At 44.2% G+C, this 13,256-nt stretch overlaps 1 protein-coding gene across 2 annotated transcripts in view; it reads left to right on the top strand.

The window, feature by feature from the left end:
- Window positions 1-13,256, top strand: part of PRR14 (proline rich 14) — a 58,028-nt gene that overhangs the window by 38,610 nt on the left and 6,162 nt on the right. For both annotated transcript variants that reach the window (XM_026011181.2, XM_072753477.1), the window contains exon 2: window positions 13,011-13,168. In XM_026011181.2, coding sequence (XP_025866966.2) covers window positions 13,020-13,168 — 149 coding nt within the window. In that variant the 5' untranslated portion in view covers window positions 13,011-13,019. The remainder of the gene's footprint in view (window positions 1-13,010; window positions 13,169-13,256) is intronic.

Below are 13,256 nucleotides of genomic sequence, written 5' to 3'. Positions count from 1 at the left end.
GACAGTCGCGTAGAAAACCTGGCGACGCCAGCTTCACCGCCGCTTCCCCCAGAGCCTTGTGGTGGCCTTTCCTCGGTAGGTCAGGTTCACCGTACTGAACGAAGCCAGCACAGCTGCAGGTCCAAGCTCTGGCGGCCCCGGGGGGACACCCGGGGGCGGGGAGAGCTGGAGGCCGTCCCGGCATCGCGCTCGTTGATAGGCTGCTTCCAGCAGAACGCCGGAACGAGCTGCGCGGTGATTGGGCCTCGGCGCGGGGGCGGGGAGTTGTGAACTGCGCTTGCGTGCAGTGACCCGTCACCGTGGCTCTGCGTCCTCGGGGCCGAGCGACCGCGGTGCTTGGAGGAAGAGGTGGCCGGTGGCTGCCCTACCTTGCAGTGCAGCCGGAGTCAGTGGGGGGAACCCGGGCGGCTTTCCCGGAGCTCGGGCTTAGCTCCCCCGGCGCGGCTTCTCTTCCAGCGGGGCTGGTGGATGGACTACGGCGGACTTCCCACTCCAGAGCTTAAGATAAACAGCTCCTCTACGTAGCGAATCCGAAATCCGTGTGCGACTTTAGGTTTCACACATCCTCAGCAACGGTCAATTTTCTCCTGTAAAATAGGGGTGTTGATCCTCAAGGATCATTGTAAAAAAAAAAAAATTCCCGCAAAGAAAAGGCTTGTGGAAGTCGAATAAAAATGTGTGAAGGTTTATATGAAATGACTAGAATAAACAAATCTGTAAAAGAAGGGTTGGGAAGGAGGTTGGGGAATATAACGTGACAGTAAATGGATATGCAGTTTCTTCGGTGCGTGGTGAAAATGTGGTAAAATTAGATTGTAGCGATGCTAATAGATAAAACGCCTTTGAATTGCACTCTTCGAAGAGGGGAGTTCCGTGATGTGTGAGCTCTACCTCAGTAAAGCTGTTTTTAAGTGTGTGAAAGTTCTTTTGTCACTTGGCTGAAATTTGAGGGCACTCTAGTATTACTAAACTTCCCCATGTGTTATCTAATTTGGCCTCCATCCAGTCCTTTGGGTTGAGCAGCGTTTTAGAAGGGAACACAAATAATTGCAGGGCGAAAAGGACAGTGAGAAATGTCCTAGGAGATCAGAAGGCTTCAGGGAAGAGATGCCATTTGTCTGGGTGAGGATGGAGAAAAGGAGACATGAGGATGGCCTGGGAGATGGTGGGAAAGCATAGGATATATAGCATGGTAATAATTAGATCACTTTGGCTCTACTGTAGAGTATCTGAGGCAGAGATTTTGCGAATGTCCCCAGAAATATTCAAGTCGTAATCCCCAACAGCTCAGAATGTGACCTTATTTGGAAGTAGAGTGTTTGTAAATGTAATCCAGTTAAGAGGAGATCAGACCCAATTAAAGTGGGCCCTAATCTAATAGAAGTGGTGTCTTTATTTACTTTTTTAAAAAAATATTTTTATTTATTTATTCATGAGAGATACAGAGAGAGAGGCAGGCTCCATGCAGGGAGCCCAACACTGGTCTCAATCCCAGGTCTCCAGGATCACTGGGGCGGGCGCCAAACTGCTGAGCCACCCAGGCATCCCCATCTATTTGCTTTTTAAAGTATGCTCTATGCTCAGCTTACGGCTTGAATTCATGACCCCAAGATCAAGAGAGGCATGCTCTACCAACTGAGCCAGCCAAGTGCCTCAGTGACTGGTGTCTTTATAAGAAGGGAAAACAGACATACAGTGGCAAACTCAAGGAGAACACCCTGTGATGACAGGACAGAGATTAGAAGGATGCAGCTTCAGGCCAAGAAATGCCAAGGATTGCTGGCCACCATCAGAAGCTAGAAGCATTCTGCTCAGGGTCTCAGAGGGAACATGGCCCCGCTGACACCCTGATTTGGGACTTCCAGTTTCCAGAACTGTGAGGGAATAAATTCCTATTGTTTTAAACCACTTAAGCCACAAGCTTGTGGTAGTTTGTTACAACAGCCCTAGAAAACTGGTGCACTTAGCATATGCAAGGCATTAATAAGTGTTAGTTTCCCCCTTTTCCCTGAAAATGAAACAAGAATTTTGGTCCTTACACTATAGGTGGCAGGGAGATATTAAATGTTCTTGAGCAAGGGAGTTATATGGTTTTAAGATGTGGAAGAGGAGAACCTGGAGGTGAGAAAAGCTTTTGCTTTAGTTCATCCACATCAGAGCAAAAGGGGGCCTTAACTCATGGAAGAATAGTAGAGATGCACAGGAGTGTCCTTTCCAGAATCTTCTGTGGTCTACTGTGTTCTAAAAGAATGGCATGGTCTCATACTGTTCCATTTCCAGAAAGTTCTTTTTTTATAATTTTAATTATTATTTTTAAAGATGTTATTTATTTATTCATGAGAGACAGAGAGAGAGGCAGAGACTTAGGCAGAGGGAGAAGCAGGCTCCTGTAGGGAGCCCAATGCAGGACTTTATCCCAGGACCTGAGCCAAAGGCAGACCACTGAGCCAACCAGGTGCCCCATGGTTTTGTTTTGTTTTTTTTTAATGTTTATCTGTTTTTTTAAAGTTTTATTTATTTAAGCAATCTCTATGCCCCACAGGCGGCTCAAACTCATGACCCCCAAATCAGGAGTCGCATGCTCTTCCAATTGAGCCAGCCAGGTGGGCCCCCAGAGAAAATTCTTATGGCTCCCAATCCCAGGAGCCATCTCTTGAAATTAGTCTGAGGAAGCAAAGGATCAGTTCCATATTTCATTTCATGCTTTATTCCAACTTAATTTGTTCAAGCTCTGCTCCCTTCTTCCTTCAACGAACATCCTCTTTCTCTCTCGAGAAGGGAAAAGATTGATACTCTGTCCTTTCCAAGACTCTCCAGGGATGAGGAATGGCAGTGGAATACATCTTTGCTTTCTCTCTTCTCATTTCCCCTGCAGCCTCCCCCTCTCTGATTCTTCCTCTTTGTTTTTGACCATGTTGTTCTTTATTTGCCTGGTCGCTTTCTTGTTGCTAGCAACAAGACTTCATCTACTTTTTCATCACCAGTCTCACCTAGGACACATAGGTGTGCACAAGCACACACAAAAACACTGCAACAGGGTTTTGTCACATTATTCCATTAAAACAATTCTCTCCCAAGACCTGCCAAATCCTCATTAAAACACTCTGCTGGGACTCCTGGGTGGCTCATTGGCTGAGCGTCTGCCTTTGGCTCAGGTTATGATCCTGGGGTCTGGGAGGGAATCCCACATTGGGTTCCCCACAGAGAGCCTGCTTCTCTCTTTGCTTATGTGTCTGCCTCTCTGTGTGTCTCTCATAAATAAATAAATGAAAAATCTTTAAAAAATAAATAAATAAAAATAAACACTCTGCCACTTGTTTTTATTGACTTCTGAATCCCTCTTTGTTTTGTTCATTTTACTTTTTGGTTCTTCTGTCTCTTTCACAGCCCTCATTTTTTTTTTTAAGTGGGCTCCACACTGGGGAGCCCAATATGGGGCTTGAACTCATGACCCTGAGATCAAGACCTAAGCTGAGATCAGGGTCTGATGCTTTTTTTTTTTTTTATAAAAGATTTTATTTATTAATGAGAGACACAGAGAGAGGCAGAGACATAGGCAGGGAGACTGATATGGGGCTCTATCCCAGGACCCTGGGATCACGACCTGAGCCAAAGAAGGCAGATGCTCAACCACTGAGCCATCCAGTTGTCCCTTTTTCTTTAAGATTTTATTTATTTATTCATGAGAATACACAGAGAGGAGAGAGAGAAGCAGAGACACAGGCAGAGGGAGAAGCAGGCTCCATGCAGGGAGCCTGATGTGGGACTCAATCCCGGGTGTCCAGGATCACACCCTGGGCTTCAGGCAGCGCTAAACCGCTGAGCCACCGGGTCTACCTTTTTTTTTTTTTTTTTTTTAAGAAGGAGTCTGATGCTTGACTGAGCCACCCAGGTGTCCCAAGAAGAAAGAAGAAAGCTTTCTTCTAGAGCTTGCTTTCTTTCTTTCTTTTTCTCTTTCTTTCTTTCTTTCTTTCTTTCTTTCTTTCTTTCTTTCTTTCTCTCTCTCTCTCTCTCTTTCTTTCTTTCTCTTTCTTTCATTTCTTTCTTTCTTTCTTTCTTTCTTCTTTCTTTCCTTCCTTTCTTTTTCTTTTAAAGTATTTTCAATTTGGAATGCCTGGGTGGCTCAGTGGTTGATCATCTGCCTTCATCTCAGGGCATGATCCCAAGCCCAGGGATCAAATCCCGCATCCGGCTCCCTGTGAGGAGCCTGCTTCTTCCTCTGCCTGTGTCTCTGCCTCTCTCTGTGTGTCTCTCACAAATAAATAAATAAAATCTTTTTAAAAATAAAATATTTTCAAGTTTATTTATTTATTTATTAAGTAATCTCTGCACCCAGCATGGGGCTTGAACACAAGATCCAGAGATCAAGAATTCCATGCTTTTCCAACTGAGCCAGCCAGGTGCCCTGATAATCCCTAAAGTGCATTTCCCCAGGATTCAGGCATCCAACCCCTTTCCCTTGGTTTCACTTATCATTATATCCTCTAGGCCTGTGATTCCCAACTGGGGTGGGGAGGGTGATCTCCCTTCTCCAAGAACATTTTACAAAGTCTAGAGACATTTTTGGGTTTTGAGGAGGATAGGGAGGGGATGTCTGTGTGCTACTGACATCTAGTGGGTAGAGGTTAGGGCTACTTCTACTAAACACCTTACCATGTTCCTCACGACAAAGATTAATCTGGTCCAGACTATTAATAGTGCTGAGGTTGAGAAATCCTCCCTTTCGCCTACACATCTAACTGGCTACTTGTTACTTTTTCTAGATATTTTAATTAACTATTTAACTATACTTCACTCCTGTTACTGGCATATCAGACCTACTGTTCTTTCATCTGACCCCTTTTTCATGGCTTTTCCCTGCCAATCCTGAGAACCTATTATATACTAGAAGCTTAAGATAAATCAGTGAAGTGGTGCCTGGATAGGCTCAGTTGGTTGAGGGTCTGACTCTTGGTTTCGGCTCAGGTCAGGAACTCAGGGTTCTGAGATCCAGCCGCATGTCAAGCTCCTTGCTCAACTAGGAGTCAGGTTGAGATTCTTTCTCCCTCTCAAGCTGCCCCTCTGGCCACTCACTCTCACTCTCTCAAATAAATAAAATCTAAAAAAAGAAAAAAGATAAGTCAGTGAAAAAATAGGCAAAGATCCTTTCCTCAAGAAGCTTACATTGCAAGGGGAGAGTATAGACAATTTCTGATAAACAGAGGTAAGAGATACTCCCAGATGATTACTTTACCTTGCTTTCTTTTCCATTCCCATCATTCCACCTGTGTGGAATACATTGCTTAAAGTTGAGTAGTTTAAACAATAAACAGTTACCATCTTGGTTTCCATGTGTCAGGATTTTGAGAGAGGCTTAGCTGGATGGCTGTAGGTCAGGGTCTCATGAGGTGGCAGGCAAGATATTGACCAGAGCTGCAGCCATTTGAAGCCTTGACAGGGCTGTGAAGGATTTGCTTCCAAGCTCACTAACATGGCTGTTGGCAGGAGGCCTAGGTTTCTCTCAAGTGAGTCTATAGGATTCCACAGAGCTACTTACAACATGTCATCTGGCTTCCCCCAGAGCAAATGATCCAGGATAGAAAGAGCAAAAGAGGGTGTCTTTTTGTGACCTGGTCCCCAAAGTTGCACACTGTCAGTTCTGCCTTCTTCCATTTATTAGATTCGAGGCACTAGGTCTAACTCATGCTCAAGAGGAGAGAATTAGGCTCCAACTCTGAGGGGAGAAGATTCTAAGAATCAATGGATATATTTGTAAAACCACCACACCTCCCTCCCTATTACAGCTAGTCCTTTTAATTTTATTTTTTATTTTTTTAAGATTTTATTTATTTATGAGAAGACACACACACACACACACACACACAGAGGCAGAGACACAGGCAGAGGGAGAAGCAGGCTCCTGGAAGGGAGCCCAATGCGGGACTCAATCCCAGAACCCCAGGATCACTACCTGAGCCAAAGGCAGACGCTCAACCACTGAGCCATCCAGGCATCCCTCGTAGCCTTTTTTAAATAACTTTCCCCTCATATATACCTACTCTCAAACTCATCATGCACAGGAGTTGCTAAATCTTCCTAAAACATAATCTTAATTTTGTCTTGTCCTTCCTTAAAAATCTTCATTATAAAACACATGTGCTATAAAAAAAAAACACATGTGCTAAGTCACACATATGTAAAGGTTATCATTGAAGCATTGTATTGAAACATAGAAAACAACTTAAATCCCATCAATAGGAGAATGATTAAAGAAACTGTGGTATATTCATACAAAGGCCAACTAGGCAGCTGTTGACAATAACACAGAAGTGCTCTATGCACTGCCAAGGAAAAAGCTAGATGATGGAATGAAGAGCAGAACAATGTGTGTGGAGTGCGCTACCTCTTAAGTATAAATAAATAAGGCAGGGGGAAGAAGAGCAGATATGGATATTTGCTTTTATATGCACAAAGAAACTCTGGAGGATAGCTAAGAATCTAATGAGAATGATTTCCTATAGGGGGCCAGGACTGACGACAAAATTATTTTTAAAATGTAAACCATGTGAATGTACTACCTATTAAGAAGTGAAATTTATTTATTTACTTTTAAATATTTTACTTGTTTATTTGAGAGAGAGGGTGCACAAGCAGGGAGAGGGGCAGAGGGAGAGGGAGAAGCTGAGCAGGGACTCAGACTTAGGTCCTGATCCTAGAACTAAGCCAAAGGCAGATGCTTATAAATAAAATCTTTAAAAAAACCACCACATTTATAAGTATAGTTTTAATTCGGGGGATACCTGGCTGGCTCAGTTGGAAGAGCATGTAACTCTTGATCTCAGGGTCATGAGCTTAAGTCCCACATGGGGTGTAGAGATTTCCTAAATAAATAAAATAAAGTAAAACTTTAAAAATGAATACAGTGGTTTTTTTAGATTTTATTTATTTATTCATGAGAGACAGAGAGAGAGAGAGAGGCAGAGACATAGGCAGAAGGAGAAACAGGCACCCCACAAGGAGCCCAGTGCAGGACTCGATCCCAGACCCCAGGACCATGCCCTGAGCTGAAGGCAGATCCTCAGCCCATGAGCCACCCAAGCATTCCTAAAAACCAGTACAGTTTTAATCCTGACTTTTCCAGAGAGGCAGACACCTGTGTATATCAAGGGAAGATTGTATTTTGTTTTGTTTGGAATTTCACCAAGAATTGTTTGTCATTTTGGAAAAATCATGGCACAGATGGCCACACTTGAATTTGAGTCACCAGTGCAACCCATCTGTGACAATCTGAGTTTGTATCTGCTGAATTCGTAGAACTCCTGTATGTAGATGCAAGCATGTGATGACTTCATTTTGACCATTTCACTAAATCTTCTGCCAAAGACCTCCCCAAGTGCTTACATACTGAGATGTACATTATTTAATTTTTAAAGAATAATATAATACAAAAAAGCACACAATTCTTAAGTATAAGCACAATGAATTTTAAGCTCAGTGAATACCCCCACATCCCAGTACCCAGATCAAGAAACCAAAACATTTCTAGCACTCTAGACCCTCCCATGCACCTTCTGGTCACTGTCCTTCCCAAGGGTAACCAGTAGTCTAATTTCTAACATTATAGATTAGTTTTGCCTCATACACACACACACACACACACACACACACACACACACACACACAGGAGAGCCTGGGTGCTCTCCCTTTGCTTCAGATCATGATCCCGGGGTCCTGAGATTGAGTTCTGCATTGGGCTCCCTGCTCCACAGGGATCCTGCTTCTCCCTCTCCCTCTGTTTCTCCTCCTGCTTGTGTACTCGCACTCTCTCTCAAATAAAGATTTTATATATAGATAGATGTATTTTTTATTTCTTTTAAATGAAGTTGTAGGTTGTTCTAATTTTATTTTTTTAAGATTATTTATTTATTTATTCATGAGAATACACAGAGAGGAGAGAGAGAGAGAGGCAGAGACACAGGCAGAGGGAGAAGCAGGCTTCACGCAGGGAGCCTGACGTGGGACTGGGACTCGATCCAGGGTCTCCAGGATCACACCCCGGGCTGCAGGCGGCGCTAAACCGCTGAGCCACCGGGGCTGCCCAATAGATAGATTTATACATATAAATTTATATACATATAAACACACACACATATATGCATACACAATATTATCTATATATTCTTTTGTGTCTGGATTCTTCTAAAATTCATATTGTTGCCTCTAATTGTAACTTTTATTCTAAATTATGTATAGTATGCTTTTATGCTATTGGACACACATTTTTAAATAAATGACTTTGTCTTTTATAGTGAGGGTTATATTGAGTTTTTAAAAGTAGGACTGTAAATGGGTTACTTCTCTATTCATGCAATTCATCGTAGTAAAAGGAGCATTCATAATATTTATTCTAAAAAGCCATGCAGTAGTTCCGATAGGCAGCTGACCAAATTGTTCACAGCCTCCTGAGTTTGCCCTCTGGCCTTTTGCACAGGTGAGGTGACCCAGGCACAGTCTCCCTTCCTGACCCCCATCCCCATTCCTTCAATTCTCAGATGATTCATCACTTTCTCAGAGAAGTCTTCTTCTCCAGCTCTGCTGTGCTCTTTACCCAAGTTGAGTTTGGCATTTATCTGATTATGCACTCTATTTACTTTCCTCTCTGAGGAAAAGTACTCTCCCTGTCTCATTCACCATGGTAGCTTTTGTGTCTGGTATATGTGCTTGGAATTCATCAAATGTGTTGAGCAAATAAATGGACACCTTAGCCCATATCTAGAGGCTTCTCCATTAGCCAGGACCCCTACTGTCGTCCCAAGTAGGGCTCTTTCTCTGATGGAAAGATCATGGAGGTGTGAATCTGTTTTTGTTTGTGTCACAGACCTCCCTGCCTCAACGTTCCCACTCTAGCGGTGAGTACCCCGTCCCTTTGCCTCTTCCCAGCTTGTAACACCAAATACAGTCATTTCCAGAACCCTCTACCTGGACTTGTTTTCTGAGTGCTGTCTAGAGCTGGCTTTCTCCTGAAACCAGAGGATGCCAGGGATTGCCTTTAGACAACATGGCGGCTGTCCAGCTCAACTTCTTCCATTCCAGCTGAGCCAGCTGTTCCCACCATCTGTGCTCATTTTCTTCTATTCTTTCCTTTTTTTCTCCTCAAGTGTGAAAGGAGCATTCAAAATGCCTTTAAGGAATAGTCTGCAATGCAAACTTTAAGCCTCTCTTGAAAATGGCCTACTCTCTGAAATATCTGCACAGTAATTACAGTAGAGACTTTCAGTTATTTTTTTATTTAATGCTAAAACACAAGTATTTTTGTTAGTGACAGTAATAAGTCTGTGAGCAATCAGGAGAGAGAGAGCACACAGTAATCTGAACAAGGACAAGTTTATTCTAAAGAATTATTAGGGCACTTGGCTGGCTCAGTTGGTGGATCATATGGCTCTTGATCTCGGGGTTGTGGGTTCCAGCCCTGTATTGGGTGAGGAGATTGCTTAAAAATAAAATCTTAGGAAAACAAAACAAAACAAAACAAAACAAAAAAACAAAAACAAAAAAAAATCTTAGGGCAGCCCTGGTGGCTCAGCGGTTTAACACCACCTTCGGCGCAGGGTGTGATCCTGGGAACCCGGGATCAAGTCCCATGTCAGGCTCCCTGCATGGAGCCTGCTTCTCCCTCTGCTTGTGTCTCTGTCTCTATCTCTGTGTGTGTGTGTCTCTCATGAATAGATAAATAAAATCTTTAAAAAATCTTTTTAAAAATGACCAACTATAACAGGGAAGTAGAGAAATGAGGGATAAAGTGTATTAGTTTCCCAGGGCTGCCATTACAAGTTGCCACAAATTAGGTGGCTTAAGACAACACAAATCTATTCTCTCATAGTTCTGGAGGCTAGAAATCTGAAATTAAGGCATTGGCAGGGCCATACTCTGAGACCCTGGGTAATAACCTTCATTGCCTCTTCCTAGCTTCTGGCTGTTGTTAACAATCTCAGTCATTCCTTGGTTTGGAGATGCATCACTCCAATCTGCCTCTGTCACCAGATGGCATCTTCCTGCATCTCTCTGCATTCTTTCTATTTATGTCCAAATTTCCTTCTTCATACAAGGACACCAGTCATTGGATCAGGACCCACCCTAATTCAGTAGGACCTCACTGGTCATAGTTATAGAAACTGGGGGTTAGGATTTGAGCATATATTTGCTGCAGGGGAACACAATTCTGGCCACTACAGATAATACAAAGTAAAGATTTTATAGAATGCAGGAATAGCAGATATAAGAAGTTACTACCCCTTAGTTGGGGATATAGCACCCAAGGAATAGCCTCTACCTGGGCCTCCCTGGGGTGAGATCCAGAACTTTTGGGAGAGAGCACAGAAGTTGCTGGGGTGCCACTTCTGGTAGAACTTGCTGGAAATCTTCCCTCTGGGATGCCAGGGAAAACTGCTCACAGGAAAGTATCTCACCAGAAGCACTCCACCAGAAAACCATTCAAGGGGCATATCAGGGGGAGCTGCTGACCATTGGGTGGTGTTGGTCACTGTGCACTGTAGGACCTTGGCCCTGGAGAAACTGCCTGTGCTTCAGAAGCTGGGAGTTGGAGAACCCACTTGTACTACAGGACCCTGCCAATAGGGCTCGCTGGAACCAGGAAACAAAACCCTTTCTTTCTGCAATGGTTCCCCAGCTGTCCACTGACAAAATTTAATATGATGCCAATTGGCAAAGAAAATATATGTAAAGGGTTCAGATCCTTTTTCACAGAGGAGGCAAAAAGAATGAATTTGGAGCAAAGTAATAAATTGGTAATTGGTATAGCAACATACCATTGTTTCAGATATTAATGGACACCTCCCTTCACCCTTCTTGATTCTCTACTTCCCCAACTTTCTCCCCTCCTCCAACATCCTCACCATAAGCCCTATCACTTTACTCTTCAGTTCTTCTAACCTTGACTCCTTCCTATCATCTCTCCCTCAAAAAAAAAATTTTTTTTTAAAAAATTTTTTTAAAGGAGGCAAGTACAGAACTGGTGGAGGTGGCTCTAACTGGGGAAGCAGAGTTAGACCAGAGGCAGAACCAGCTTTCTCAGACCAATACAAATTCTAGCAACTCACAGTAGCTAACCAGACTGGAAAGCCGCCAGAGGTGGATCTTGAAAGCTCCTCACCTGGGGAATTAAATTGGTCAGGAATTGCTGACACCTGACTGACAAAAATCCTTTAAGGGGAAGAGGGCTGAAGCTGTGGGAAGTAGCAGAGCCAGTGGCAATTTTGTGAACAGGGAGGTAAACTCCAACCTCCCCGAGATAAGCACCTGTCTATCCCCAGGCATAGCATGTAGGTGTTGAAATCTTGTTAAATAGTTGATGCCAACCAGAACAGCAACCCAAACTCGAAGCTTCCTGTCATTTTTCAGGGGTGGTTCTTAGCAAAGGTGCTGTAGCTGACCATCCCACCCCTCCCAATACCCTGAAGCCACAACCCACCTCACCCTGGCTGATTTGGAGCTCAGCCTAGAGGCTTCTGCAGACAAAAGTACTGAGCAGAGCTGGCCCAAGGGCCAGAAGGGATAGGGTACTGAGAGAAAGAAGAGGTAGTTTTGTCATTTGAATTTTACCTGTGGCCTGAGAATTTATCAGGCACATTCAGATGTGTCTTCTCATTTGATCTTGGTCTTTCAAATCTATTTTGAAATAGACATGACAAAGTTTATTGTTCCCATTTTACAAGCTAGGCCACTGAGGCCAGGAATGGTTAAGCAGATGGGAGGCCCAGGTCTAAAGGGGCCCAGAGTTTCTGGAGAATGATACATCCATGTGGCAACTTCCAGCCACATCACCTGCCCCACTGGGAGCTATGTGGGACCTCTTGCCACTGGATCAGCATACATTGGCCATGCCCTAGAGTGTGTACACAGGTGGTGGGTAAGGTAAGAGTTGTTGAAATGGTAGTCACAAAGAAGGCAGAGGTGAGACCATAAGGCTATTAGGCTCAACATTGTGGCCTGGGCTTAGAGTGAAGACATCGGTCTACATTAGACTCCAATTTGATGAAATCAAATTCATCACCCCACCTTAGGGTCTTAGGGCTACGCCCTCCCTACTAGATTCTCAGGCCCAGGCCCTGGCCCTTTGCTTAGGCTACATCCTTTGTCCTTGGTATTGACTTCTTCAGGAGACCCAGGGAATCAAAACTCTGATTAGGCATGTTCTGCTCTTGGGAGCTTTTCTTGCCCTGTGAGGCTTGAGAGGCACCTGTTCAAACAGGAAAGTGTTTGAACTTTGAAGAGGGCAGCCCCGGTGGTCCAGCAGTTTAGCGCTGCCTTCAGCCCAGGGTGTGATCCTGGAGACCTGGAATCGAGTCCCACATCGGGCTCCCTGCATGGAGCCCACTTCTCCCTCTGCCTGTCTCTGCCTCTGTGTGTGTCTGTCTGTCATGAATAAATAAATAAAATCTTAAAAAAAAAACAACAACAACAGGAAAGTGAGAGCCTACAGAGGGGCTCTCAGCTTATCAAGATTGAGAAGGTTCTCCAAGCACTCACAGCTGGATGCATCTCTGTCCCCCTAAGGAACATCTTCAAGCACCATAAAGCCAGCAGGGATCCAAGGGAGAGAGGACACCTCTAGCTGGAAGAGCTGCCACCTACTCTCATCAGAAGTCTTATCATGGGGATCCCTGGGTGGCGCAGCGGTTTGGCGCCTGCCTTTGGCCCAGGGCGCGATCCTGGAGACCCGGGATCGAATCCCACATCAGGCTCCCGGTGCATGGAGCCTGCTTCTCCCTCCGCCTGTGTTTCTGCCTCTCTCTCTCTCTCTGTGACTATCATAAATAAATAAAAAATTAAAAAAAAATTAAAAAAAAAAAAAAAAGAAGTCTTATCATGGATTTCCAGAGGACCCAGCAGGCCTTAGGAAGAGAGTTGGCTGTAATCCTGAGAGAGCTATCTGGATGAATCCTTGCTTCAGAGTTGGGGAGTCTTCATTTTCCACACCACCTTGCTGATTCTTTTTCTTTCTTTTTTAAAAGATTTTATTCATGAGACACACAGAGAGAGGCAGAGACACAGCAGAGGGAGATGCAAGCTCCATGCAGGAAGTCGGATGTGGGACTCCATCCGTGGACCCCAGAATAACGCCAAAGGCCGAATGCAGGCGCCAAACCGCTGAGCCACCGAGGGATTCTGGGTGAGCCACCCCTGATTCTGCTCTTTCTATATCATTCTCTCTGTGTCATTGTTATCACTAAGTCCCAGAAGAGAGAATTATATTGGCT

The sequence above is a fragment of the Vulpes vulpes genome, chromosome 3 (genome assembly GCF_048418805.1).
Source record: "Vulpes vulpes isolate BD-2025 chromosome 3, VulVul3, whole genome shotgun sequence".
NCBI lineage: Eukaryota > Metazoa > Chordata > Mammalia > Carnivora > Canidae > Vulpes > Vulpes vulpes.
Note: the sequence above shows the minus strand (reverse complement) of the source record. Positions and strands in the feature narration are given on the sequence as shown.